General features: G+C 48.3%; 8 protein-coding genes across 8 annotated transcripts; 3 read left to right on the forward strand and 5 right to left on the reverse strand.

Moving 5' to 3' along the window:
* Positions 1 to 780: 780 nt before the first annotated feature.
* On the reverse strand, positions 781 to 1,608 carry Pmar_PMAR016422 (conserved hypothetical protein; the record flags this gene model as incomplete). The annotated part of the gene is made up of 1 exon (XM_002777629.1): positions 781 to 1,608. One exon carries the CDS (start codon positions 1,606 to 1,608, stop codon positions 781 to 783), a length of 828 nt encoding a protein of 275 aa, XP_002777675.1.
* A 1,919-nt stretch (positions 1,609 to 3,527) lies between these two features.
* On the reverse strand, positions 3,528 to 6,832 carry Pmar_PMAR016423 (Long-chain fatty acid transport protein, putative; the record flags this gene model as incomplete). The annotated part of the gene is made up of 18 exons (XM_002777630.1): positions 3,528 to 3,665; positions 3,717 to 3,859; positions 4,120 to 4,220; positions 4,266 to 4,345; positions 4,392 to 4,469; positions 4,511 to 4,623; positions 4,700 to 4,791; positions 4,866 to 4,999; positions 5,105 to 5,199; positions 5,288 to 5,417; positions 5,697 to 5,831; positions 5,882 to 5,976; positions 6,034 to 6,139; positions 6,187 to 6,264; positions 6,304 to 6,347; positions 6,396 to 6,497; positions 6,544 to 6,658; positions 6,708 to 6,832. The coding sequence occupies 18 exons, from the start codon at positions 6,830 to 6,832 to the stop codon at positions 3,599 to 3,601; spliced, it is 1,833 nt and encodes a 610-aa protein (XP_002777676.1). The 3' UTR covers positions 3,528 to 3,598.
* A 1,362-nt stretch (positions 6,833 to 8,194) lies between these two features.
* Positions 8,195 to 9,477, reverse strand: Pmar_PMAR016424 (conserved hypothetical protein). The gene has a single exon (XM_002777631.1). It carries the CDS (start codon positions 9,455 to 9,457, stop codon positions 8,636 to 8,638), a length of 822 nt encoding a protein of 273 aa, XP_002777677.1. The 5' UTR covers positions 9,458 to 9,477; the 3' UTR covers positions 8,195 to 8,635.
* Positions 9,478 to 9,698: 221 nt separating this feature from the next.
* On the reverse strand, positions 9,699 to 12,056 carry Pmar_PMAR016425 (pyruvate decarboxylase, putative; the record flags this gene model as incomplete). Its single annotated transcript, XM_002777632.1, has 4 exons — positions 9,699 to 10,767; positions 10,816 to 11,444; positions 11,495 to 11,893; positions 11,942 to 12,056. The coding sequence occupies 4 exons, from the start codon at positions 12,054 to 12,056 to the stop codon at positions 10,099 to 10,101; spliced, it is 1,812 nt and encodes a 603-aa protein (XP_002777678.1). The 3' UTR covers positions 9,699 to 10,098.
* Positions 12,057 to 14,981: 2,925 nt separating this feature from the next.
* Pmar_PMAR016426 (hypothetical protein) lies at positions 14,982 to 16,073 on the forward strand (the record flags this gene model as incomplete). Its single annotated transcript, XM_002777633.1, has 5 exons — positions 14,982 to 15,100; positions 15,144 to 15,295; positions 15,357 to 15,439; positions 15,734 to 15,896; positions 15,949 to 16,073. 5 exons carry the CDS (start codon positions 14,982 to 14,984, stop codon positions 16,071 to 16,073), a joined length of 642 nt encoding a protein of 213 aa, XP_002777679.1.
* Positions 16,074 to 18,212: 2,139 nt separating this feature from the next.
* Pmar_PMAR016427 (origin recognition complex subunit, putative) lies at positions 18,213 to 20,286 on the forward strand (the record flags this gene model as incomplete). Its single annotated transcript, XM_002777634.1, has 11 exons — positions 18,213 to 18,332; positions 18,380 to 18,434; positions 18,484 to 18,597; positions 18,648 to 18,715; positions 18,773 to 18,943; positions 18,985 to 19,091; positions 19,136 to 19,258; positions 19,351 to 19,435; positions 19,484 to 19,582; positions 19,633 to 19,738; positions 20,213 to 20,286. 11 exons carry the CDS (start codon positions 18,213 to 18,215, stop codon positions 20,284 to 20,286), a joined length of 1,122 nt encoding a protein of 373 aa, XP_002777680.1.
* A 228-nt stretch (positions 20,287 to 20,514) lies between these two features.
* Positions 20,515 to 25,885, reverse strand: Pmar_PMAR016428 (amino acid transporter, putative; the record flags this gene model as incomplete). The annotated part of the gene is made up of 25 exons (XM_002777635.1): positions 20,515 to 20,658; positions 20,738 to 20,867; positions 20,911 to 20,991; positions 21,035 to 21,111; positions 21,174 to 21,345; positions 21,390 to 21,494; positions 21,570 to 21,685; positions 21,731 to 21,898; positions 21,981 to 22,063; positions 22,089 to 22,186; positions 22,238 to 22,385; positions 22,535 to 22,620; positions 22,670 to 22,767; positions 22,815 to 22,890; positions 23,053 to 23,143; positions 23,196 to 23,352; positions 23,766 to 23,868; positions 24,036 to 24,156; positions 24,210 to 24,289; positions 24,336 to 24,419; positions 24,464 to 24,514; positions 24,563 to 24,625; positions 24,919 to 24,959; positions 25,325 to 25,718; positions 25,763 to 25,885. 25 exons carry the CDS (start codon positions 25,883 to 25,885, stop codon positions 20,552 to 20,554), a joined length of 2,853 nt encoding a protein of 950 aa, XP_002777681.1. The 3' UTR covers positions 20,515 to 20,551.
* A 186-nt stretch (positions 25,886 to 26,071) lies between these two features.
* Positions 26,072 to 26,365, forward strand: Pmar_PMAR016429 (hypothetical protein; the record flags this gene model as incomplete). The annotated part of the gene is made up of 2 exons (XM_002777636.1): positions 26,072 to 26,251; positions 26,288 to 26,365. 2 exons carry the CDS (start codon positions 26,072 to 26,074, stop codon positions 26,363 to 26,365), a joined length of 258 nt encoding a protein of 85 aa, XP_002777682.1.
* Between the last annotated feature and the right edge of the window lie 273 nt (positions 26,366 to 26,638).

Genomic DNA, 26,638 nt, shown 5'->3' on the forward strand with positions numbered 1-26,638 from the left:
GAAGCCGTGAGTTTGCATTAACGGCAAACACTCCGTGGTCACCTCCTCACTAATTCGTCCCATGTTGAGATTATATCTTCACCGATTCGGTCCAGTTTGGTAGCCTTAAGGAGGCTGGGAAGACTGCGCCTACAGTAGTGTGACTACATGCGGCACAGAAGACGATCAGGCTCCGTAGATCAATGCCAGCAGCCGAATAGATGAGTATATGCCTACCATATCAACATCATATCATGGCTCAGCGCCAAGAAGTGGTCCAATCCCAAGAACGAGAGATAGCCCAAGCTAGCCGAACCGATGCTCCTTCCACTAGGTAAATCGAGCTCCCACATAGAATCCAAGCAAAGGGGGAACAAAAGAGCGCCGTTTCGGGTGCGAGAGCTCCCGCATCGAACTCGAGTCGACTACGACTCCGCTCCATGAACGACTCGTACGAGGTTGGACCACTGAGACATCACTATAATCCTCAATGGATGTCGACAGCAAAAGTAGGTATCTCATGAGATGAGGACATTAACTGTATGAACTGGCAAATACGCTGCCCATGATGGCATGACTCTAGTCATGATAATCTGGGCATCCGATATATTATCCTATCCGTTGTAATCCTTGACTATAACACCACAAGAACTATATGTTCAAGGGCGCACCCGACCGAGAAGTGAAAAGGGTGCGATGTATTGAGTGGTACCGTCGTGATTATAAAAGTAGAGAAATATGATACCATCAACCTCTCTGACAGGCTCTCTTGCCTGTGTGGAAAACAGCTCAAGCTGTGAGCTACTGAATCTGGATATCGGCACAGTTCCAGAACTGTTCACCATTCCTGGTCCGGGCACAGTTATCCTTATGCGAGTTAGACTGATCCCACGAAGAGTCCAGGTTAGGGTACTCCTTCTTAAACTTAGCGAAGTATTCCCTATACCCCTCCACTAGACAGGAGTTGCCAGTTATCCAGTTCCATTGGATAGTACAGCCAGAACAAGTGAGATTTTCTGGCAACTTGAAGGTCATCCTATACTTCATTCCGTCAGTACCAAAGTTAGGTGGAGGCAGATACCATCTTTCTGGATGCTCACTGTCTAGTGGTTGGCAGTCGTAATTGCTGGCGTCGATATTCGTAGCATTACGGCAGTCAGAGCGGGTTTTAGGATCGGGTCTCACGAGAAGATTCTTGTTGAGGCAGTCTTGACCAGTCTTCTGGGTCGAGTACTTCTCACCGTTTAATCCACCCTCACAGATACGGAACTCGAAGTGACCCCAATGATGGACGGTCAAGTGTATTTCGATGTCGATATTGTGACCATGAGTGTAAGTAGCCATAACTGGACCCTGTTGCATGTATGGTTGTTGGCTAAGAGGTGATAGACTACTCCCAGCCCCTTCAAAAGGATCGCCACACAAGCCGTGAGTGCCTTCCGCATCGTGATTATCAGGGAAAGGGGCGTTCTTAGCTTGGATCCGACCAACAACCCCGACACTGTTACCAGACTGAGGACCATAGCCATTCTTTGGACCAGGCACAGCATTCCTGGCCTGGGGGCTTGATATCCAACCATGACCACTAACAATGGCGATGATAGAGGAGATGAGGACAACCTTGGGCATAGTAAACGAATACACTGCTGTAAGCTCAAATACACCATCGTGTTGATCCATTCAGTCTACTTTCTCCCCCATGAATGAATACTATCGTCTCAATCAACTCGAGTTCGATACGACAGCTGTGCTTGCGTAAACTATTGGAGGAATCGGATTCGTCTCCGGCCATATAGGGAACGCAAGGGTGGTCGATGGATCAAACTCGAGCTAACTAATCTACTTCACTTGAGCAAATGGACTCAAAGGAATGCTTTGCACGCATGCCTACGTCCCTAACTGGAACACGAAGACGGCAAGCTACCTCAGACTCGAAGAGAGCTTGCGGGCACTTGCTGAGCCCTCGAGCCAATTCGAGAGGTCCTTGGTGTGATTATGAGGGTTAGCTTGTTAACACAAGTTAAATGCCGATACGAAGGGCGCGTCAATAAGGAGCACGAGGAGCACCTAAACGAACACCGATGCGCATGAAAGAGTCGACGCAGCGCTTCAATAAAGCTAAGATCATGGTTATTGCCATTGGATAAAACGAACTCGAAAACTTTACCATCAACTCATCTGAGAGCAATCGGTCATGATCGTAGATCGCTGAAACGCCAAGTTGAGTATGCGGTAAAAATGCATGGTTCGGGGATAGATCATCCGCGGGTGAGACGCGCGGGCTGTCGGGAATAAGCGGAGCGAAGCTCGCATAAAATGGTAAGGAGGGTGCGATAAGGTGCATAAAGTACCCCCCGAGCAGTCTTACGGCACCTTGCGTAAGGATCGCAAGGAGGGGCCCAAAAATGCCTCCTATGAAATCGCCTTACATGAGGAGGCCCTCCTTGCACCTTGTAGGATAAGGAGCCTTACGGTGAGGAGCCTCATGCCACCTTACCTTACGCCAACCCCCCCAAATCGTAAGGATGTGAAAGCGACTTGCCATGAAACCGTAAGGTACCTTACAATTTTCGCTCCTTATGATGGCTTGTGAAATAGGCCCCAGGGTGCGTCGCGAAACGACCCGTGCGAGCGAATACCGCCGCAGCGTTACAGAACCAGCTGGCGTGTGCCGTGTATGACTCATTTCCCGGGAGCAAGCAATGGTTGGGCGACCGTGCGCGGCGTCGCATCGCCGGCGCGCACCCGCCGTCCCGCAACTGGCGCGGCACCAGCAGAGGCGATCGTCGGACTAACTCGATGCTTCGTGGGCTGAGAGCCGTAGACACCTTCTGTCTTCCATCCCACCAGACCCATCTGCCCAGGAGTGGGATATTAAATCTCCGACGACGAGTAGGAATACACTACCAAGTATCGGCCGAGCTCGGAGGCAAGGGGAATAATCTCCTCGAGAATATAGGCGGGTACGAGACTCGTATAATGGAACTGAAGGCAGAAGTTGACAGGAGCAGGAAGGCTTCGGCCACCTTTCTCCGCCCACTACTTGAGAGACGCCTGTGGAAGGTTTCATCATTCCGCCGAGTTGTCCATCATCGTTGCAGCACACTTACCATACCTACATTGTCGAGTACAGTTCGCTGTTGCTGTTGGCATCACCTAGTGGTGACAATACCGATACCGGTACCCATCTGGCCAGCCCCAATAACATTGAGACGGGAGATGGTGGAGTAGAGAGGACGAGTAAAGCGACTGAGCATCGTTAAACGACTGGAGATGAGCTAGGGCAAGCAGACCGACTTACAAGTGCGGAAATGCGACACTCGATAATTTCATCAAGCTTGAGCTCAATGACAGGATACTCGCATGGCAACCAGATAGTACGAATTTGAGGTGCACCAACTTGTGTTGATGCTTCCTTATGGTGTGTTATTAGTAGTATCATATTACTGATAACACACCTTGAGAGACCATATTACTAATATGAAGAACCATCAAGATGGACTCCCATTATGGGAGTTTTATATTGGTAATGCAACAGGGGAAACACATATAACAAGAAAGATACCAATAACTACCAAGAAATGCCGCTGTTTAAAATTAGCTGAATGGAGGCATATATTCAGATTCTCGATGTTAACATCATGGCCCCGAGACTCCTATACTCCTCGGGCGTGAGAACTCTGTATCTACGGCATCATGACGATAAACGGAAATGTGAGATCTCCGTATATATTCACTTGTTGGTAGACGGGTGAAGCCAGATGACCTGGTCGGGCTTGCATGCCTCTGGATCGCATCCCGCCTGCATAAGCCTCTGCTTAACTTGCTTAAAGGTGACTGTGTGGTGATCATCATCATCGTCATTTCTCAATATACGAACCTGGGGGTAACCAGGGGAAAATACAAGACGTTATGAAGTCGAATAGTTCCAACAGGGAATCGTGTCGAAGTGGAATCTCCAACCCATGAATCGCATCCCTTGAATGGTCAACCCGAAACACCGAAACAGGTATTCAGTGGAGTACCAACGAACTCTAATCCCAATACATGTATATAAACCCAGCGAAAGGTTATGTTATATTTCGAACAAACTTCGGTATCCGAGGGCATACAGAGAGCGGGCGAATTTGGATGACTCACGAACAAGGGCATAGAGAATGGTGGAAGGCGTGCTTGAAGGAAAAGTCTGAAGAGGTCCCAGCTTTCCTCGTTGAAGGGGTGGAGGCCCTTTGAAGACTCATCTGAAGATATCATCACCATCAGCTTCAACGCGCCCAGCGAATTACTACTAGAAGTGTTCTCCTCCAGCCTGATAGCAGCCATGCAACCCCGACCATCGGGCTCACCAGGCACCTTCACGCCGTACCTTGAGTGATACTTGGGGTCATACCATCTCAGCCGTTAATGGCTACACATTAACCTCAGCAATGCCTGGGTAATGGGATATGACCTCCGATACCTCCATGGTGGAGACATTCTCGCCTTTCCACCTAATACAGACTTACCTCATATACACAGGACAAGGACTCACCTGAATGTATCGCCAATCCTATCGATGAAATAGAAACGACCTCGACGATCCTTCCGCAGAAGATCTCCAGTTCGGAAGTAGCGATCACCCGGTACAAATGCATTGGTGACGATCTGATAAGCGAATCGAGCTAGGCCCCATACACGTATTGGGAAGTGTTCAACAAAGCATGGCGACCAAGGTGATTACTTTCTGATCGGTGGATTTCTTGTCTGTGTAGCCAGCGAAGGAGGATTCCGGTCGGCCCTCCCTTATAGGCATAAGGAGCTCTCCAGGTTCATCTACAGCATACCACAAGCTAGAACATCGGTATCGACAACAGAGCAGAAGAGAATGCAGCAACAACGATGACTACTTGTCCTAGCTTCAACACAGAAGCCCTTTCCATTCCTCTCCAAGGTTTCTTGCTCTACATTGAATCTACCGACAGACAGCACGTACGAATGATGCTGTAGCAGGCAGGTTACTTTGCCAGTTTGTACCCAAGAGCTTTACTGATAATAAGCCCTTGGATTCCCACCGCACCCCGATCTCCAATGTTGGTGGCTGAAGAAGGGGCATTTTCTAACCCGAGCAGCAGCCCAGAGTGGAGACTTACAAATATTTACCAGCCCACCGTTGCCCTCTGTAGCACCATAGAATTCGACCACTTGTGGAATTCCGAGCAGATCCAGGAAAGGCCCCCAAATCTGAGCACGCATGGAAACATATAACGGCATTAGAATTGATAGCCTCCGGTTCTGAGGCGGACCATGAAGTAATCATCTTCTCTATTACGTCTGGCCTCAAGCCGTTGCCGAAAGCAACACGAAGATGATGAGATCGATAGAGGGGATCATTGGGCCGCTGCCTAGCGGCCACCACGAGGTACCGACAGATCTCCCCGATGTAGTGTGCAACTGTACACCTGGAGGATGATGGAGAGGGGTTGCGGTGAGTCGAAGAGCAATGACCCTATCATAGGGATAACGACTACTGGGGCCGAATGAAAGCTTCCAATCGAACCGATGCGTGTAGCCGAACAGGCTGATGACTCTCTCGATCGAGAGGAAGATTAGCAGATGGAATGGGAGCTCGAAAGGGGAGTTGCTTGTCATCTTCAACGGGTCTTTTTGGTCGAGAACTCCCAACATAAAATTGACGTGACTATCTCCCTTAAAGGGAGTCCCTTTCAGCGAACACTCACTTGTATCGGTTGATATCTTGCCAGAACCTTCTCACAGAAAAGTGTCGGGCGAGCGCAATTGTGCATCCGGTATGAATAGCTGCACCAATCGCGAGCGCACCACCAGAGGAGTGGAAGAGAGGCAAGCACATGTAACTGAAGTGGACTCGTGAATAGGACAACTTTTACAGATGGTCGGTAGTTACATGACATCAGTCTCTGTTAGAGAGGTGCTTGCTGCCATAAAGGAGCCAAAGGCCCACATCCTCCAATGAGTGATGGCTGCTGCTTTAGGCATACCCTACAAATGGTTACTTATAACAAAGGAACACATCTCGTAATGATCATCATAACCCACCGTAGTGCCGGAGGTATAGATATAGCCAAACACACTCATCATGGTAACAACACTTCTGCGATATTCTTCGGTCCTGGCTGGGCGCGTAGTAGCTGCGCCGGGGAACCTGCATGCTGCACTAGTGGTATTGGAATGCGTCCGTAGACGGCTCACTCTTGATTCAAGGCCTCAATAGTTAAGCATGTCGCCCCTGCCACCGGAGTCTCTAGGGAGTCCCACTGTAGTAAGCGCCTACGAAGAGCTTGGGGACGAGAGATATAGGTTCCCTACACTCCGGCATTCTTAGCCCGAATTAAAGCTCCTGCAGATGCCATCTAGAAGGGTGGAGGAATGGGAAGCAGGGAACATGTGCTGGGTTTCACCTCGGCAGATGATTCGGCATCAAAAATGACCAAATCGGCTGCGGCACTGTCGATGGCACAGGCCAATGCATTAGACTTGATACTAGAATTAACAAATGCCGCCTGAGGAAGTTTACATCCGTCGTCATGCGGAGATCCGTACACTCACTTTAACACCAGCTTTAGCAGCTGCTAGCCACCAACATACGAAATCAGGCTTGTTAGCCATGACCAAGGCTAGACAAGACAAACCTGGCTGAAGGCCGACATGCTCCGACAGGTACCTTAGCAGAACGTCTCCATCCCTACCCAAAGGTGGCTTAGCTATCTCACCAGCACATGAGATTAGACAGTTCATCGACGTCTGCGAAGGTCATACGCCTGCCTTCGAATATCATAAAAACGTTATTCCCGTATCTTGACAAGAATTCGCTGAACTTACGAGCATTCGCGAGCATGAAAGGGCCCTCGAGATAGAATCTTCGACAATCTCCACTAATTCGTGAGTGATCCTATCCATAAGGGGACGCCAATTCTCTTCATGAGACGGTGATATCCAAGTACAAGTGTGGCATATGACGCAGTCTGGCCTCATCCTGCTGGTATTTCTTTGAAACGTGCACACTATTTAACAATACGGATCGGCATAGAAGCCGTGAGTTTGCATTCACGGCAAACACTTCGTGGTCACCTCCTCACTGATTCGTCCCATGTTGAGATTATATCTTCACCGATTCGGTCCAGTTTGGTAGCCTTAAGGAGGCTGGGAAGACTGCGCCTACAGTAGTGTGACTACATGCGGCACAGAAGACGATCAGGCTCCGTAGATCAATGCCAGCAGCCGAATAGATGAGTATATGCCTACCATATCAACATCATATCATGGCTCAGCGCCAAGAAGTGGTCCAATCCCAAGAACGAGAGATAGCCCAAGCTAGCCAAACCGATGCTCCTTCCACTTGGAAAATCGAGCATAGAATTCGCACGGGGAAGAGTAAAGGAAAGCTTCAAGAGAATGTTACGAAAAGAACCACCAACTCAATGATATGGTCAGCACAACCAATCTCTCCGGCCGGAGCAACTGAGCTATTCTAAGATATGGACAAGAAGGATCAATCTCGCATTGCAGATGGACTCACGTCCACTGTCGAATATGCGACCATGATTCTACAACCAATGGAGTAAGAGGGAAGCAAAGATTCCCACGGAATATCTCCATCGCGGGGCTTCCAGGTGCTGCACGATATCTTCGCCGAGAGTTTCTCGGGTTATGCTCGTAACAGGAGTTCTGTGACAGCACTAACAAAGTTGTTGGTGCTGTTAATAACAACAATCCTAGGCCAAATAAGTTAGTACCGTAATATGAATAGAAGTGACGGAGTGATAATCAAAGACACTCACTGAGGGAGTGTTCACCATAGCTGTTTGTCCTTCTGCTAGGTACGTCGAGCTACTGTGTAGGCGCTCGGAGCTGCATAGGGACCCAATTATGAGAGAGGAACCCGATCAAGCCGATTCCAACGGCATTGGTGGTCTAGCAACTCTGATATTGGGGGAACTCCTCCGATTACCCTTAAAGATGTGGGAGCAAATTTCACGAACTACACCGATCACACGCTCTCAACGAAAAGTTAACGCCCTCTTGTATGTCCGGATGCAGTGAAGGGAGTCGATAGTAAACAAGCGTTCGCGATAGTGGCTGTCTCCCTCAAAAGAAGGTGGTCCGCTGATTCATAATATAGTGCACCCTACAATCCGTCCTCCAGCCTATGACTAAAACGCCACGCACTCTAGATGATCGTCGAGTTACCCGAGTTAGAGGCAAAAAAGTGAGAAGCATCGATTGATATGTGATGAGCCGTCCTGATGATAATAATATTGGGAATGATTGGAGGTAGGACCGAGCGATGTGAGAGCATCACACATCAACGACTAAACGAATAATGAAAGCCTCTCTTAGTCGTATCCTCGCCAGACAACAGGGTTACCGTTAAAAAAACTTCAAAGTAATGGCAAAAGTGGAGAAGCGTATGTAGTACTGCATGTAACTGCCGGAGTTCTATATTTGGGCTTTCGGGTGGTGGGACCAACCCAGCCAAAAAATGATGGAGCCAAATGGAAGGACGATGACGATGATGTGCATAATCATAGAGAGACTAAGATCGAATGGATCCCACGGAAAGGCTACATCCTCTTGCAGCCGATAATTGAGCACCCACTCAATATGAACCAACAGAAGCAACTCCTCCTTCTCATCTGGGCTACTGGATCTTGATATCAGCACAGTTCCAGAACTGTTCACCATCTCTGGTCGTTTCACAGCTAGGCAAGGGCGAGCCTGCCTGACCAGCCCATGAACCATCCAGCTCGGGGTACTCCTTCTTGAAATTCTCATAGTAACTCTTATATCCCTTCACCAGACAAGAATTACCAGTTATCCAGTTCCACTGTATAGTGCAGAGTTCACAAGTGAGATCCTTGGGTAACTCGAAAGTCATGACGTAATCCATTCCATATGTAGGTGGAGGCAGATACCATCTTTCTGGATGTTCTTTGTCTAGTGGTTGGCAGTCGTAATTGCTGGCGTCGATATTCGTAGCGTTACGGCAGTTAGAGCGGGTTTTAGGATCGGGTCTCACGAGGAGATTCTTATTGAGGCAGTCTTGACCAGCCTTCTGGGTCGAGTACTTCTCACCGTTTAATCCACCCTCACAGATACGGAACTCGAAGTGACCCCAATGATGGACGGTCAAGTGTATTTCGATGTCGATGTTGTGACCATGAGTGTAAGTAGCCACTACCGGACCCTGTTGCATGTATATTTGCTTGTTGGGAGTCAATAGTCCAGTAGAGCTGCCCTCAAAAGGATCGCCACACAAACCATGAGTGCCTTCAGCGTCGTGGTTATCAGGGAAGGGAGCTTCCTCCGCTTGGACCCGGCCAACAGCTCCAACACTGTTTCCAGACTGAGGACTATAGTGATTTGTAGGGCTGGCGTCAGCATTCCTGGCCTTGGGGCTTGACATCCAGCCATGCCCGTTGACAGTGGCGATGATAGAGGAGATGAAGAGAATATGAAGCATTCGGGTTGACCCACCCCAATACAAACGTCTCAATGAATGACCTAGGACCAACTGAGCCGCACTCTCGGACATCAACCGGGGTCTAATGTGCAGTGCATGTGCGCAGTCGAACCGTATGAATGTCAAAGTACCCCTTTCACATTTCGTACGAGTTATGCACATCGCAGAGTAAAATTTCACCTTTTCCCGAAATTGTAAACTCAATACATACAAAAATGTTAGAAAAGATCAATCATAAAGGTAATGCCGTAGTAGAGTACAACAGGTGTTGCCAACCAGAGGGATTACTATCCGATGTAGGACATAGCTCCAGTCGGCTTAACAGCAAACAACAGTACCCCGAGTAACAACATGCGACGGCGGCGGCAAAGGTCAGAAAGTGGAACGCTGCTGTAAGAGCTTGCGAAAGACATGCTGTTAATATACCCAATTGAGCTGGACAGCCGATATGAAAGACCCTTGAAGACCATAATGCTTCAATTATAGTTGCTAGCATATAGCATACCGCATTCTTTATCACTGGTAATAGTAACAGTAAGTATGGTCGTATTAATGGTAAGAACAGTAGTAGTATCGAAGGATGAAACCGAAAAAATTCGCCCTTCTCTTGGTAACAACAACTTGACTAGGACAGCCAGCACTTAGTACTCGAACTCCTTGTTGAGAATCTCTCTCAGTTCCCTAACATGGTCAGGGACATCAACGTTGAGAGTACGGTTACTGGCCTCGTAGTTCACAGGAACTTCAATGAGATGGACACCATGCTCGTCAAGGCACTTATTGAGGATTACAGTAAGCTCATCAGCTCTGGTGACACGATAACCCTTAGCACCATATGCCTCGGCATATTTGACGAAGTCGACATTATTCAACTGTAGACCCCATTTGGGCATTCTGGAGGCACTCTGTTTCCATTCAATCATACCAAAGGCATTATCATTGAGAACGATCTGAATGACGTCAAGACCAAGTGTAACTGCAGTCTCCAACTCTTGAGAGTTCATCATGAATCCACCATCACCAGAGACAGCCACAACCTTATGATCGGGTCGGACCATCTTGGCGGCCAGAGCCGAGGGGAGACCAGCTCCCATACTGGCAAGTGCATTATCGAGGAGGAGGGTGTTAGGCTCCCGGGCCTCATACAGCCTAGCAAACCATATCTTATACATACCATTGTCGAGGCATACAACGCTCTTCTCTGGCATGCAGTTACGTATGTCTTTAACGACTCTACGAATGTCCATAGGGAAGGCATCTGAAGTGGTATAGATAGAATGATGCATCCGTCTCTGTGCCACTTCACGTATCTAATACAGACATAACTAACTTGAGACTGTAGAGAACCTACAACCTACCTTCTCGAATACAGCAAAGTCCCAATGAGGCTTCGGCATACTCTTCAAAGTCTCGGTTATTTGCCATACCGCATTGCCAATATCCCCAACAACCTCATGATGAGGGAAATACACTTCATCGACTACAGCTGGATAAAAGTTAACATGAATGACAATAGGCTTATTGTTATGCTTCATGAAGAATGGTGGCTTTTCAACAGAGTCGTGTCCAATATTAACGATGAGATCGGCCCAGTCGACCGCAGTATGAACCCAATCGTTTTGGGAAAGGGCCAAAGCACCGAGGAAGTGAGGACTAGTCTCATCAACAACACCCTTGCCCATCTGTGTGCTCACAGCATAGATACCCGTCTCGTCGATGATCCTACGTAGCATCTTACTGGTCTGCTTACGATTACATCCTGAGCCGATGCAGAGGAGGGGCCGCTTGGCAGCATGGATGAGAGCGACTGCTTTAGCAATGGCCTTTGCATCAGGGACTGGTCGACGTACTTCCCCAATTGGGAAAAGGTACTCATTGGGACCCAGGGTATGCCCGGCAATATCCTCAGGAAGTTCAATATGAACTGGACCAGGCTTCTCCTCCAATGCCTCCCGGACAGACTCTCGAATAAGCGAGGGAATAGCATCTGACAATGATTGATAAAAGCAGTTCTCATTACCCCAACATCCATTCTACCTGCATCGGGGACCTGGTTTGTCGATTTGGTTATAGGTCGGAAATGATCAACAATATCCACGATTTGGAACTGTCCCTGTTTGGAATGCCTGATTGGCTTCTGTCCAGTTAGGACCAACATAGGCATACCACCAAGCTTAGCATATGCAACAGCAGTTGAGAAATTAGTAGCACCAGGTCCTAGTGTCGACAAGCAGACGCCAGGCTGACCAGTAAGCCGGCCAACAGTAGCTGCCATAAAACCAGCTGCTTGCTCGTGTCTCGTGAGGATGAGCTTGATCCGACCCTCTTGTTCAGCCACACGAATCGACTCTAGGAAATCTAGATTCTCCTCACCAGGGATACCAAATATATATTTAACTCCCTCTGCCTCTAGACATCGAACTAAAGCATCGGTACCTAGGAGACACCATATGATCACTTAGCGCAGCGCACATCCCTTTGTACATTTCATATTGCCCAAGCATGGGGCATTGGTAACCATATCATCGAGTGACATACCCGGTGTATACTCCATAGAGTCCATCACCTCGTTGCAGACTTCTGTTGTATATGCATCCATGTTAGTTTGACAAAACAGCTTAAATCAGTATATACCCACGCAACTCATCACACACGTAGTAGACGACGCTAACGCATCGTTCAATCTCGCTCGCCCAAAAACACAAAACTTTTTTCTACCACTCGACAAGAACATCCAACATGGTAGACGCTGTTTCCAAAAAAAACATGGTAGACGAGCAGACTGCGGCAAATGAGGTACACTGGTTGAGCATCCACCACCCGCTGAATCGGTGATACCACTGATTCTCTTGTGCCACAGTTATGGGACTACTGCGGTGAACCGTGGGGTATATGTTTGCCACGCTAACTTGTTACGAACTGCAATGTATATGGTTCCTCATAGTTAGTGAGCAACTAAACCGTTTGCTGAGTAGTAGCAGGCAATCGTTTAACCAAGACCTTATGGTATTAGTACGGCGAGGGAGTGTATCAGCAGCGGAAAAGGCACCCGGGCATCCAAAGAGTATGATCAGCTTAGGCCAAGTCAGTTTCCCGGACCCCGAGCCGGGTACGACCTACCCGTCATGCAAGAGTGTAATGGAGAATAGATCAACCATAGAGCCTGTAGCAATCGTCCATAATAGGTCTTCCCATCTGCTGGAGGACTATTAGCCGTCCCCTTGAGGCCGAAAGTTATCAGAGCGCAGTCTGCCGCTGCCGCTCCCATCAGTGAGGTCGTTATATATTAAACTTATTGGACTGTGGTGAGCTCAGGTACCTATCGTGCCGACTATGTTAACGAGCCGGAATCCTCTTGCGGTGCGACTAACAAGCCTCTACACACGTAGGTTCAAAGGTTAAGGAGACAATTTGTACACATAACAATCACTAGATACCACCCTAACGCCAAGCGTTCTCGCCTACCGGGTGACAAGTTCAAGCCGTTGGATCGGAACAAATCAAACGTGAGTTACTTAATGTGGATAATGAGCTCCTCTCAATAGGCCTGGCTGATAGGTAATGATTGAAGTTCGAGATATCAAGGATCCAAGACAGTTCTGGACAACACATAGGTGAGCTATAGGCCATCCACCACGTAAGCATGTGGAACTACTACTTAGGAATTACCATCGTGGAGCTGGTGGGGTTCAATCGTCCAATCTCTCCATTATAGCCAATAAGACTAAGAACTTCCACCGCTTCCAACATCAAGGATGAGCATATATACCACGGTTGTAATGATACGTTGTTGTACCAGTTATGAAATCCTTGCGTTCTCAACAGAACAACTTCATCAAACACGACATGGTCTCAACAACCTTCGAACAGCGGGCCGCAGCTTCTCACACGGTTTTTAGTATTCTAATCAGCACTAAAGCAGAAGATGCCTACAGTGCCACTCAGGCGGCGACAGCGATTACCGTCTTGGCATTGAGCCTCTGTCGTTGGTAGCATTCAACTTTCCTCGACATACGACTAATCCAACCAAGACCCTTTTCATAATGACTTCATAGCAAGACTCGAGACTAACTCGTTGGGTCAGTCACTTGGCAAATTTCCTCGGCCCGTAAAGGGACAGATACGTTGTGTCGCGCAATATTCGGCGCTACGAGTGGTGCTTCAAAAATAGCTTGAGAGGTAGCACTCCAGTTATACTTGACTACCTTATCTTTCTCCTGTCCACTCTGGCAAAGTGGTGTGGCATGTTACATTCTTGTAGAGCCTCATCACATTGGCTGAGGACTCCGCATGTACAACATTGTCCTTCAGCTCGGGATCTATAGTCAAGGAGTAAGGGAGCCGTGTAAATTACCTGGGGTACACTTATTCGATCCCATTCCATAGCAGGGTTTCCGAATCCTCAGTGGCTTGTGATAGTGCTCAAATTGACGATCATGCCTTAGAAACAGTAATTACTCTTCGTCACTCGATGAGGAAAGATCGGCGTAAGACGTGCACTCGGGACCGCAACATACCTGCTAATGCCAAGACGTTATTGAGTAGTACGACATTCTAGACTTTGACTCTAGCTCTGCATAGCAGCGGTCCAGTAATTGTATGCAATGGGTACAGTGGTTGGTCTGAATATAGGCAATCTCGCTTCGCCGTTACGGCATACCAACTTTGATACGGTCGAATGTAGCTCTTGGAGTTGCCGGACGACCTACACAGAGAGAATTCCATTTAGATCTCGATTGGAGTTGGTATTCTTGCTCGTGAAGTCGAACGTCAACAGAGATTCTTAGCAAACATAGATGTCTTGTACTTGGCTATGAGTTGGCAATGGAATGGTATATCCCTGATATTACTCCCCGCTCTAGTACCTCCTTCAACCTTAATATCATCACCAACATCTCCTGCTTGATCCCGGGCCCTAAGAGCCGCCCTTTGGAGCTGTTCGAGCATGGTCACGGGCTACTACTATCGGATGATGACATGGTGAGGTAAAGAACTACTCTACGGTAAAAACCTATCAAGCACTCACAGGGAGTAGCCTCTAGCATAGACATAGGACGGGTATGATAGATGACACGAACCACGACATAAATTATCATATGCCCCGACCACTCTAAAGAATAAGTCGTAGCATAGGTTTCGTTCGGAACCGGATATGCCCGCGATGGGCTCATATAGAACATTCCTTAGGTAGGTAACTGGAGGTCCCGGGTTCAATTCCAACATCCTCCACTTTTTGTGTTTCAGAGCAACTCGCTTGTAAGACTGTGCGATACTTACTGCGTTCGCTGTGAGAACTTTCTCATGATCACCACTGGAATCTAGCATTGATCATGCTGTATTTACAGTCAATCGTGACAGCATTCTATAACAACTGCTATGACAGACTGCTCAACTGTCATAATATCACCGGTCCATCGACTTACTTTAAGCCTTTCTCTGCCGGACCGAAAGCTAACATTAAAAGAACCCTCCTGTGAAGGGGAGGAAACTCGATCGAGTGAGAAACTTGTCGCTACCGCTGTTCATGTCACATTCACAGGTATTACACGAGTTCCAAGCCCTGATTGTGAATGGGCCAATTCTGATCCGCCGATTCGACGCCCAGCTGGTTTCCCTCAAGATAAGCTCTTCCTACCAGTTGAAGTGAGTGTAGCATGGTTACTACCTACTATCACTTATATGGTAGGTTCGACCTCATCGTGGATGTCTGTGTAATCAAGTTCTCACTAATGCTGAAGTTCCGAGCCCGTGCAGCGCGGAGGACTACGACCTTCGTCCAGGGGAAAACGAAGACTCGTCCAATAACCGGACGAAGTGTGATGTCATGGATCGATTCAGGTCAACTGGAGGTTTTCGGAACTTGTATTACTGCTCTTTTCTCCTAGGTTCGACGCTTTAGGTGCATCTCTGTGTAGTGGGCAGCACATAATTATAGATGGGAATATTCGGAGACTCGTTAACACGCAGTGCCAGGATCACATGGTAGGAATCATTCTGTAGAGGTTTTGTGGTCATATATCGACCCAGGCAAAATGCCCTAGGATGCGTATTAGGTCGCAGTAGTGATAGTGAATATTGAGCAAGATATGAACCGAGTTATCAATCTACTGCCCGACAGTACAAGTGCGGCCACAATAAACACAATCTCGATGGACATGCCCAACGGACTTGCCCCTTATGTCAATTTTTTCTGATTAAAACCGGACGTATCTAATTTCGTCCTATCAATGATGACCTGATTTTCATTCTCCGTTGTATACATATTGTCATCTGCAGGAGGAGACTGACGCTTTCCGTTCCTACTGGGATCCCTCCAACTATGAGTCGTGGCGTGATCGTCAAATTGAAAGTCGTCATAGGAGCATGAGGAGCTCTTCGTCATTGAACAGATGTTATCCTCAGCCTCATGCCATGCGGAGGATAGAGCGCCGCGTTCACAGTAATAAGATTCTACTACAGAGACGAACAAGACGGGGTTGTCATTGTATCAGATGTGTATGCGGCTCGAGCATATCTCTCGTGGAAGGATTGGCTCCGGCAGAATGCCTCAGGTCCGAAGAACGGTGGTAGACCAACAGCCGGAGATCGTCGACAAAAGGTGGATCACCGTCTGTAGAGTTATTCCTATCGAGTTTCCATCATCTCCTGCATGAACCAAGGGTAACAATGGTACTAAGGAGAAGATGATTTGATTTAATAATACCTTCCGAGTGTAGAGTGGTTAACCCTGTTACTACTGTTACATATCTTAGTGTAGAAGATGCTGTCAATCAAGCAATATGAGTTTAAGATGACTCTGTCTATACTTGAGTAGTATTCGAAGATGGTTTTGATGATGAAGTGCTTCCTTTCTGATAATGATTTTTCTCAACACTGGTATCTTGCTGCTGTTAGTATAGTGTCCATAATTTATAATCATAGATATGATCATAGTAGTAATCTCCTCTGCAGGCTACCTGTGTGTAAACCTTCTCAGTGGTGGTACAAATTGGAAGTCCGGAAACTTCTTGATGGTCAGCATTCCATTTATTATGTCATCACAATCATCTATCAATTATGGTTCAAACATAGAGTTCTGCGACGTCGTGCGTTGTAGCGGTCGGGAGCAATAACTCTGTGGTTTTTGTATTATCTACCAAAGGTATTTTTCAGTCTATCGAACAAGTCTTGAGTTCAGTCCACACGTATCGAAGAGTGATGGGCTCCTCCCGTCTATGCTACATCTCGTAAATGCCTCCCTCCTCGTATTCCAAACAATTTCGCGGAAATTTCGTAATCAGCTCCGCTGTCACTGAGGCCGATTCTTTATGTGGGGCCGATATGCCATACTGAGACCAGTATGTATCTCCCAATGGGTGACAACAATCTAGTGCTGCTCAGATATGCGATGAAGCCTGAGGATGGCATATCGGCCCCAGGCAGCAAAGCGGTGTAGATATTACGTGGCAGGGTTGGAAGGTACATGCCTGGCCCCTGAGTTGAGCTCAGGAGTCCCTCCATTAATTGAAGGAGTTCACATACTAATTTGGGCAGTACTCACAAACCGACTAAAATTTCCTCAAACTTTTCGTATTCTCAACAGCATGTGTAGTTAACCATGTGCATATTTCCCTACGTTGCTGTATGGTACTACCACTCAGAACTTGACCGCTTGGCAATGGTCAACTCTGCGGTATGGTTGTTTTGATGAATAAAGGATAAGGCATTAATGAAGGTAGCAGCCCTATATCAACAGGAGATAGTTGCTTCTTGTTCAAAGTGTTCAATGCCTGTTATCAGCCACTCTCTATATCGAAGCGGGTTGGTCTCATCCAAACAGCTTGTATGGCTGGACCAGGATTAATCACTGTTCTGTTTGCTCTCAACGGTAACATAAGACACTCCCTCTCTGAATGTTATATGCATTTGGTTGAAGTCGTCAATAGCAGATTAGGAACAGCGTTGGTTCCTCTGAGTATCTCAGCCTAGCTTCATCTGCGCGAGGTTTGAGGCTGAGTGATGCGTTCCGCACATTATAGGCCTATTTACCCAATGGTCAGATTTTCATGGCTCTACATTGTTCATCTCATACCTGTCACGAATATTCATCAGAAGAATCATCGCAAACTTCACTTCTTTCTCGCTAATGTGCAGTTCGCCTCACCCACATGGATCCCGCTCGGGCGTCCGATAGCGACCTGAGGAACAGACGATGATGGCCAAGGCGAGGCAAACTCCTATCCAACCCTCATCCCTATAGTTTTGTCTTGTGCCTTCCGTCATCAATCGGTTTCTCCTTCATTTAGGTATCTGCATGATCTGATTGAGAACCTTGTGTATCTCGTGATACGGCCTCAACAAGATTCTCGTTGAGGCCGCTGATGCAGCAGCAGATTCTTTTGCTAAGGCCGCAGTCCCGGTGGCTGTGGAGGAGTGGCTGGCATTGGACGGGAACCTGATGGTTGATTTAATGGGGAAACGGCACTGAGCTTCAGACCGCCTCTCTCTCACTAGCTACTCCCAGCAGCTGGAGTTGGGTTGCTGATGTACAGCTGCCACCTCTGTCATAGGTGCTGGCCACCCATGAGCAGGTTATGCAGGGCTGAATTAACCCTTAGCCATGCATGGACGATTGCCCTGTATACCATAGTTAACAGAAACTCTGATCCCCATAAGCTCAGTGTCGTGTCCCAGTCAATAGCCGGTCTCCATATGGCAGTCCACGGCATTCCTATAGCGTGTGTGATAGTCGATAGCCACCTTCTTCACCGCCGCCATGTCTCCGAAGCGTAGCTTATCTCGCAGTCGCTCGGTGGGTCCACGGAAACGCATGAAAGGGAAAACAGAAGAATCCAGCGTTGAGGGCATATCGCTAAAGGATTGGATGGAGATACAGGTCGGCATGGCCACCATCGCTCCTGTCTTAGTCGTGTGACTCGTTAGATCAGTCTGCGGCATCGTCTTGTGAACCAAGAGACGCAGAGGATCTCCAGACTAGGTTGGTATTCATCTCTCTCGTCCGTTCAATTGTGTATCTCTACTAGCAGGCCCATGCAAGAGCGGCAACGGTGCTCGAGAGGCGGCAGACGCTTTACTGAAATTATTGAAACAGTCGGCTGACCTCGGTGAATCCGTGAGCGCGGTACTGATAGGTCCAGAAGGTGAGATGCCATTGAATAAGGCTCTATCCACATCATGTGCACATTGTAAGGCTGTGGTAAGAGCGCTGCCCTCGCTGCAGCGGTAGAAGAGTTGAGGGAACAGAAGCCCGATCTCAAGGTAAGATGCACCTCTAGTGTTATAGCTCGCCGCTCCCTATACTGTGGCCTCTGTCAGGTCATAGTCGTCCATGCTAAAGGGTCAACATCATCCTCCAACGATACCGCAGTCTTGCGTGATCTTTATCTCAAGTTGGTACATGAGATCCAAGGCAGAGAGGCGTCCTTGGGGCTTAGCAGTACAGCTCCTAGTCGTCAGGGATGGACCTTCGCTGACTACATGGCAAAGGTTATCGCACACCTATAACTCGGCATCAGCTTCATCAACAGGTCGAGAAACTAATCAAAGACAGCAATGAGGAATTAAACTGCATGGTTATCGTAGCCGTCGACAGATTCCATGCCTTCTGTCATACAGCTGCCAAACAGACGCTTCTGTGAGTCCCTTGCTGAACTACTTCAGCTAGTACCACCATCTCAGCTACAATTTATTCGACGTCATGCAGCGACCGGGTATCCGACTTGCCTGTGTTGGCATGACTAACCGAGATGACGTCACGTTTATGTTGGAGAAGCGGATCAAGTCTCGCTTCCAATTAAGAATGTGAGACATTGCGAGGCACTCTATGGGAGCCTCGTTCGGCTATGATGCGAGGATTTCCCGTGGCCATTGACATTGGACGCCGATCCTCTTAGGATACAAGTGCATCCCCCACCAACAATAGATGAGACACGAGCCGCCCTCATCGCACAGTTCTCGGTGATGGAGGCCAAACCACTGGTGAGCTCGGGAGTTCAAACACAGAGCTGCTCATGCCGTCTCTGTCAGTCCCAGAAGTACAATGCATGGTTGAGAGAGTCATTGGAAACTGAAGCTGCCACGAAGTTCATACGTCAACGAGTTGACAGAACAGTCAGCATGAAGGAGGTCCGCTTTTCTCGAGTGACATCGGACTATCATTCATGCCTTTTTTTCAGTTCGTTCTCGATCTGTTAGATCGCTTATCCACGCCCCCTGGAGGCCGCCTACTCTTCTTCCCGCCCATTTCGACTGTGGATGGCTTCTCTAACATGCTCTTATCAGGTGAGAGGGAGGCATTCTCCTTTGGGTTCCGCCGTTGCTGGTGCTCAGAGTAACAAACTAGACTCAGGTTCTGAACAACTCGTGTTGCTCGGACTGGCCAGATTGCATGTGAAGTCCTTCACCCCGAAGAACTTCGAGTCAATCCAACAGGAGCTCTCTTTGTTTGACAAGAGACGACTGGAGGTTTATAGCCGTGGAGCGTATCTCAAAGCCTTCAAGCATCTCCGAACACTCGGTCTCATACAGGCAGGGGGAGCCGTTTCTATGCTGCACCCTTATCGCGATTCTCTTGCAGGTGTTCGATGCTACTACTGCATGCGCCAGCGGAGATCTTCGGACGATGCCTCTCAGCTGCTTACCATGTCGATGCTGTCACTCCTTGAGCACAATACTAGAATCTGGTAACTGACATCGCCGTATAGTGCCCAAAGCGGTGTATATAATTCCACTAGTCTCTGACAGATGCCTGTGTAGGTATCATCCATGAGCGCTTCAAGGGTTGGGCGACAGAAAGCATCATACAAAAGCAGGTTGAGGGTCTCGTATAGGCATGCTAAACCAAGTGCACGAGGGCTTTTATCAAAGGGAAATGTCGTGTCGAGTTGTTTCAGTGTATCGAAGAACATGTGTGTAAGAGCGAGAGTAATATAACCAAGGCGATTGCATAACCAACCATAACTAAATATAACAATGCCAATGCGATTGCAATTTAACGATGGCTCTGTTAATTGATTCAGCTGCTCAGTTACCGCACATTAACACAAGGCACCGGGTGTAAAAACCTTCGATAACCCACATACTGCGATATACAGGTTACTTGATCATGTCCTTGATAGCAACGCCTGTGCCGATAAATGCGAAAACAATGCCGATGAGCATAACAGACCAAGCCTTGACAGCTTTCAGTGTCATCCGGTTACCTAAGTCACAACGAACATGACGAGAACAATCAGCTGTTCGCAGTCCAGTTGGGCTACCAACATCACGGCGCATGACTACCTGTGACTAAACAGATATAGAAATACGATGGTAGGATATAACACGTGAGCGCACCACTGGTGCTGCCCACGAGCTCAAACACCTGTGCCATTGACGGTGCCAATATGGCACAACCAAGGGACAGAAGAACCTAATTGTAACACTCTCTGAGGGAATATACTCCAGCAGCCCACCGTCATCGCAGTGAGCAGTATCACAACAGCACGACTCGCACGGCCGCTATCGTCCGAGTCAAACCGAGATGGATACAAGACCTGATACTCGATGACTGATCCAATATGGAACGGGAATACCAACCAGTAACGCAGATTCCAATCCGAATCGCGCGGGAAAAATGCATAGAGGATATGCAGCCACAATAGCGATGGCCATTCCTGAAAGGGGAGGCCAAGCACGATGAGGTCACATGACTGAGTTGATCTGAAGGAGCTCTTACCTATAAATGCTATGGTTACATCGAAGCTATCTTTGAATAGAGGATTGTAGTTATAAAGTATATTATCCTTCGTGTCAAATCCCCAAGTATAGACACCAGCAACGCCCACTCCGAAATATACACCCAAGCAGATGAAGACCGCCCAGAAGGCCACCGATCGCATCCTAGTAGCCTGAGAATAACAATATCAACGGTTATGAATTACTACAGGTATACTCGACATCGCCTCCGCGTCTCGGATTCCTTCAACTCCGCGTATATCGCAGGAACATTCGGCTGGCATGCGAAAGCAAAGGTTACCAAGGACATCGTACGGACAACCTATGTTTGAACCAACGAGTAGTAGTAGTCGTAGTAGTCGTAGAAGATGTTATCAGCCATGAGTCAATAACTTACACCAGGCCAACCGCACGCCGGCAGCAAAGGTAGCATCATGCTCTCCTCCATCCGATGCCCTCCCATGATGGCTTCGAATATGATGACGAAAACAAGTAGGAATACCGACATGACTCCTGAGAGTTCGAGTCGCCGAGCCTTATGGACAATTACATACGTACCAACTAGGCTTGGTATCCGGAGCTCACTCACTTTCTCGGCTAAGCAGAGGGGGTAAAGTATAACCAAAACCAGGATACAGAGCATGATGTCAGTACCCGACGAGCTTTGGGCGCCCTCCGCAGTAGTAGGCAGTGGGAAGGACAGCAGTGCGCAGCCAATCGTGTAACCTAAAATACCACTCCCGAACCACACGAATGTTACCCGCGACTAGCCCAAGTTAGATGGCAGTAAATTAATATGAAGACTCACCTATTTGCCCGAGAGTGATGAGATACCCGACAGCTGTACCAAAGCAGAAGGTTATGACGCTGATGATAGCAAGTAGAGCCAATCTGACATGTGATGGTGCGCGACTACACAGACATGGTATCTTGCCTCCGTCCTCGAGCTGGATTAGAACTACAACTAAAAGCCAGCTTTTCAAAGGTCTGGCATCTTGAGACATCCATGCAATCCTGAGATATACACAAGCCTCCAGAGCTCTGAGGAAGACCTTGGAGACCCACCTGAATGTATCCGATTGTCGTAACGGAGAGGGAGCCACAAACAAGTAGGCAGAGAGAAGCAACAAGATAGCCAGAGTTGCGGAAGGCGTAGGGCAGAGACAAAGCTCCTGCACCCAAGGTGGCCGTTGTGAGATTGAAAACGGATGACCTGAATACAACACTATCAGTTGAAAATATATAATCGATCATAGAACTGCTTCCAATGGAGATAGATGCAAACCTAGAAAATGGAGAGCGAGCCGACGGCAAGGGGAAAAAGCAAGAATTATCATGCGAAGAGATAGCTCACCCTGCTACCTTATCCCTCCGGCTTGCATGAACTGTTTCCTCTGCCGTGGTGCTATTGCTGTGGTGCTTATTTCAGATTGAGCTGTTACATTTAGCTGTTTGCAAGCATCGAGATGACCCAGAGTACACTTCCCATGCCCTCACTTGTGTATCATCATCATCGTCTACTACCATACGAACCTCAGGGATGTAGCCATGCTCCAGTTGTTCCTCAACTCGATCCACGAAGCCTCTATTCCCACCTATGAGGGGCGAGTGGACCAATACCCGTACACTGCTCGAGCCGTACCTTCTGTGCCTTCCACAGGGCTCCACCACATCCAGTCGCCGGGATTGTCGAGAACAGGTTCAACCTTCACAGCGCCCTGAATATTCCCTCAAGGAAGGTGATAATGTGTTGGGAAAATTCACAAGCACCGTGGATCGAACCGACGACCAGCTCTACTGAAGCTCGATCCCGTTACATGATACCAGTCGAGTGACGTGATCCACTTTTTAGTGAACCCCCGAAAGTGTAGCTTTCCTACATTCGTAATATCTGTCGTGCATGCCCGGACACGTTCAGATATCCCTCTGGCGATTGGAGAGCCCAATAGTTCGGAGTCGGAAAACTGTCGTCTAAGAAAGGATGAGTGCACTGGGTGGCGAACGAGGTGGAACTGCTGCTCACCTGAGCACAGTGTTGGGGTAGAAGAGTGGCCCTACATCGGGAACGTAACCCCATACACGGACGAGGTGATGGGTCCTCAAAGTTGAGGCGATCGACGCGACCCTGCGGAGACCATCGTTCTTAATATCCTCACCCGAGGACGACAAGGTGCTCCTCTCTGAGGGAAACCAACTGTATGAGCGACAAGTACCATACGAATGAGAGTGAGCGGGTTCAAGGCCATCGGACTATCTAGGATCATGAGTGTTATTCCTTACGTTTTGGCATAGCACTGAGTCGACTCGGGGTCAATAGGGACCTGACGAGGTCACTCGGCTTCTCATGCTGCTGCTGTTGTGATGACATTGGTCAGGAGAACAAGTAGCAAGTATTCGCATGATCTACCCCAACGGATAGGAGTTCTCCCAACCAGCATTGGGTATAAGCCACCAAGCTACTGAGTGGGCTAATGAGCGTCGAATCAGCATCTTTCAGAAGATGCGGATCGTGAAACTATAAACTCAACCTTGTCATGACGGCGAGACTCGTGTACCATGCTCTCGTGATACTGCTGCCACCGAGCTCACCTACTCAAGGCATCAATGGCCTCCGGATAGGACTGACTCTCGAACCACGGAGGGAGATGGCAACACAGCGGTATCATTAACCTCGGCCGTAGTGAACTCAGCTCTGCCTGAAGTAACAATAGAGCAGTGCAATTGGTGCATAGGCACCAAGGTCGACCTATCTTATGTGCAACATGTCTCATGGTGTGGTACAGTGTATCGACACTGTCAGTGGCTGCTTCTAACAAATGCATCTACGTTATAAAAGGTACCGCTAGTTTACAGAGTGGCCTACTCTTGCCTGTCTTTTGCAGCTAGCAATGTGCACACGTTCGAACCGCGGTATGGCCGCTTCTACTGCTACCGAGATAGGTATGAGATCGCGACCTCGAGCATCTCCACGCAACAGCAAGCATCTGCACATTCAATACATCTCTTCAGCAAAGGGTGTCCACTGAACCCAACTAACTTCTTCAAGAACTCGTCAGCGTCAATACCGCCATTTATGCCCCTGACCTCATCCATGATAATGCAGAGATCCATCACGTCCTACTGCTAGAGAATACTCCATAACTAATGCCGTGCATGCTCTTACTGTGCTGAGGATGTCTATCCGATTCAGAAGGGCGCGTATTCTATCATCCTTCAGCGATGCTCGTATCTCCTCTCTATCGACAACCTGTCGTGTTCACTGTCCCCGGCCAGAGCGGTGATGACACGTACTCCAGAGCCATCCGTATCCGTAGTGAGGAACACTGTCTTGAGAGCCTCTACCTAGGACATGGAGCACAACTGTCAACAGCCCCTCCTACGCCTCCTCACAATCCTGTCATCCTCCATCTCTCTAATCTTAAGCGCATGGACTTCGTTGTTCCTGCTACATACCTACCACACCAGCTCATCGAACCCCTCCTAGACGCATGCACCGAACGAAAATGGCTTCTTTAAACTCTAGAGATCTACCCGACTACTGATGCGGTGATGGGAATTCGGATCTGTTCAGCGTCACGCTGTAAAAGGTATGAGTCATGGATATCCGGCGCATTGCCCTTGTGGAATCCAGTCCATGGAGACCTCAAGTCGGAGAATGATGACAGAGTGAGTCATCGTTCAAGTAGCACACAATTCCCACTCGGAGGATGTCTCCATCGTTTTATGAGTAGAGCAGTGGTGCCTACCTGAGCACTCTCACACATTATTCCCAACAGCTGCTGCATGACTGCGAATGTGGTGAATAATATAAATAGGATAAACATGAGAGCATATCCAAGACCCTTAACAGGATTGCTCTCCATCACCAGGGGACGCACTATACTACTAGACCAATCGTCGAGAGTTGCTACCCAAAAGAATGGCTCGATGCCATTGCAGTTAGCCCATCGATTCACAATAAACTGACCTGGAGAAGGGTGAAGCAAGATCTCCAGACCGACCCCCAGTACGTGTGGCCATCCCAACCCCACTCGTTACGGTATTCGATACCGTGTGTCGGTAAAAGTAGGGTAAACACCACCCCGAAAACGTAGAGAAGCACGAGTAACAGCAGTGCCACCCACACAGTTGCTCGCGCTGACTCAACCATACCGTTTACGACGATCCACAGTTCCCGATAGCCCGGTCCAATAGTGATCACTTGCATCAGTCTGAGTACTCTTAGTGCCCCGAACACTGATAGGATCTTCACTGACGTTGCTGCTGATACTACAACGTCAACCCATTGTACAGCCACCAGTACAATGTCCAGTTTTGACCAGTTGTTTCTCAAGTAACTCCGCCAACCCTCCGCATAGACTCTTATTGACATTTCCAATGTGAAACAGGTGGCGAACAGTGTCTCGAGCATAATCCATTTCCGCCCATTGGGGTCATCACTGTTTGCACGAAGACCAACGGTGAGGGCATAAGCTGTTATTAGTAAACCAACAGCCACTTTGAACTCAATCCTGTCGACTATACCCTCTGGACCACGGTCGGATTTCTATAACGAATAAGCTGTTCTCTCTATCTTTATCTACCTCCCACCTTTCGAGGAGCTACATCAAAGCCTCGAGACTTATTCTCCGCCCCATCACGATCCCGGGGGAATTTTCCCATCGATGAACGCCCGGCTGGATCGGCAGTTGAGGGATGCGTCACATTTGCCATGGAGAGAGTGGGACCATGACTGAGATCTGCTCAATCAGTGCCGGGAGCCAAGCCTCGAAGCTCAAACGACTTCAGTGACGCCCTCACGATATCTTGCGTTCTCAAAAAAATCCCACTGCCCAGATCAGAGCTTCGTTTCAGAATACTTAGATTCAACTGGTCAGTCTTTCTGGTTCGGTGTCCTGAATGGGGAAACCAAAGACGAGAGCGGACCATGCCGCAGCCCGTGAGAGAAAGGAAGAGAAGCGAGCAAGGAAAGCTGAGGCTATGCAGAAGGATGCTCAACAGGTGCCTTTCGAATCCTCTGTACATGGGTGCTTCGACCAATGGGATATCGATATCGATGGATATCGATCGGATCTGATCGTACCAATGGGGATAGGAGCGCTCGTTGTTGGTCAGATTTCGGATAGTATCAGGAGGCAGTATTATGATGCGGAAAAGGCTTATATCAAAATGAACGAACAGGTGGAGAAGTAAGTTGCTAAATTCGGGATAGACGAGACGCCTCTTATTGGCAAGCAACGACGGCAGTATGCTCGGTCTGTTGACATCTACTCATTGTGATCGTCGTAATATTTCAATTGATTTGTTTCCAGATTGAGTGCCCGCATAATGTACGAGATGCGAGAAAAAAGGTTGGCGGAGCTTTCGAAGAAGCATCTGGCCGAGTTTCAGGAGATCGATGATGGGACGCCCACGACCGTAGGCTCTAGTGCTGCCCGATCGCAACCCTTGGAGGTAGATAGTCGG

Source organism: Perkinsus marinus, assembly GCF_000006405.1.
Source record: "Perkinsus marinus ATCC 50983 genomic scaffold scf_1104296951238, whole genome shotgun sequence".
Taxonomy (NCBI): domain Eukaryota; phylum Perkinsozoa; order Perkinsida; family Perkinsidae; genus Perkinsus; species Perkinsus marinus.

What these genes read in the sequence shown, in the direction of transcription:
- Pmar_PMAR016424 (XM_002777631.1), bottom strand. Translation starts at nt 9,457, where the DNA reads ATGCTTCATATTCTCTTCATCTCCTCTATCATCGCCACTGTCAACGGG.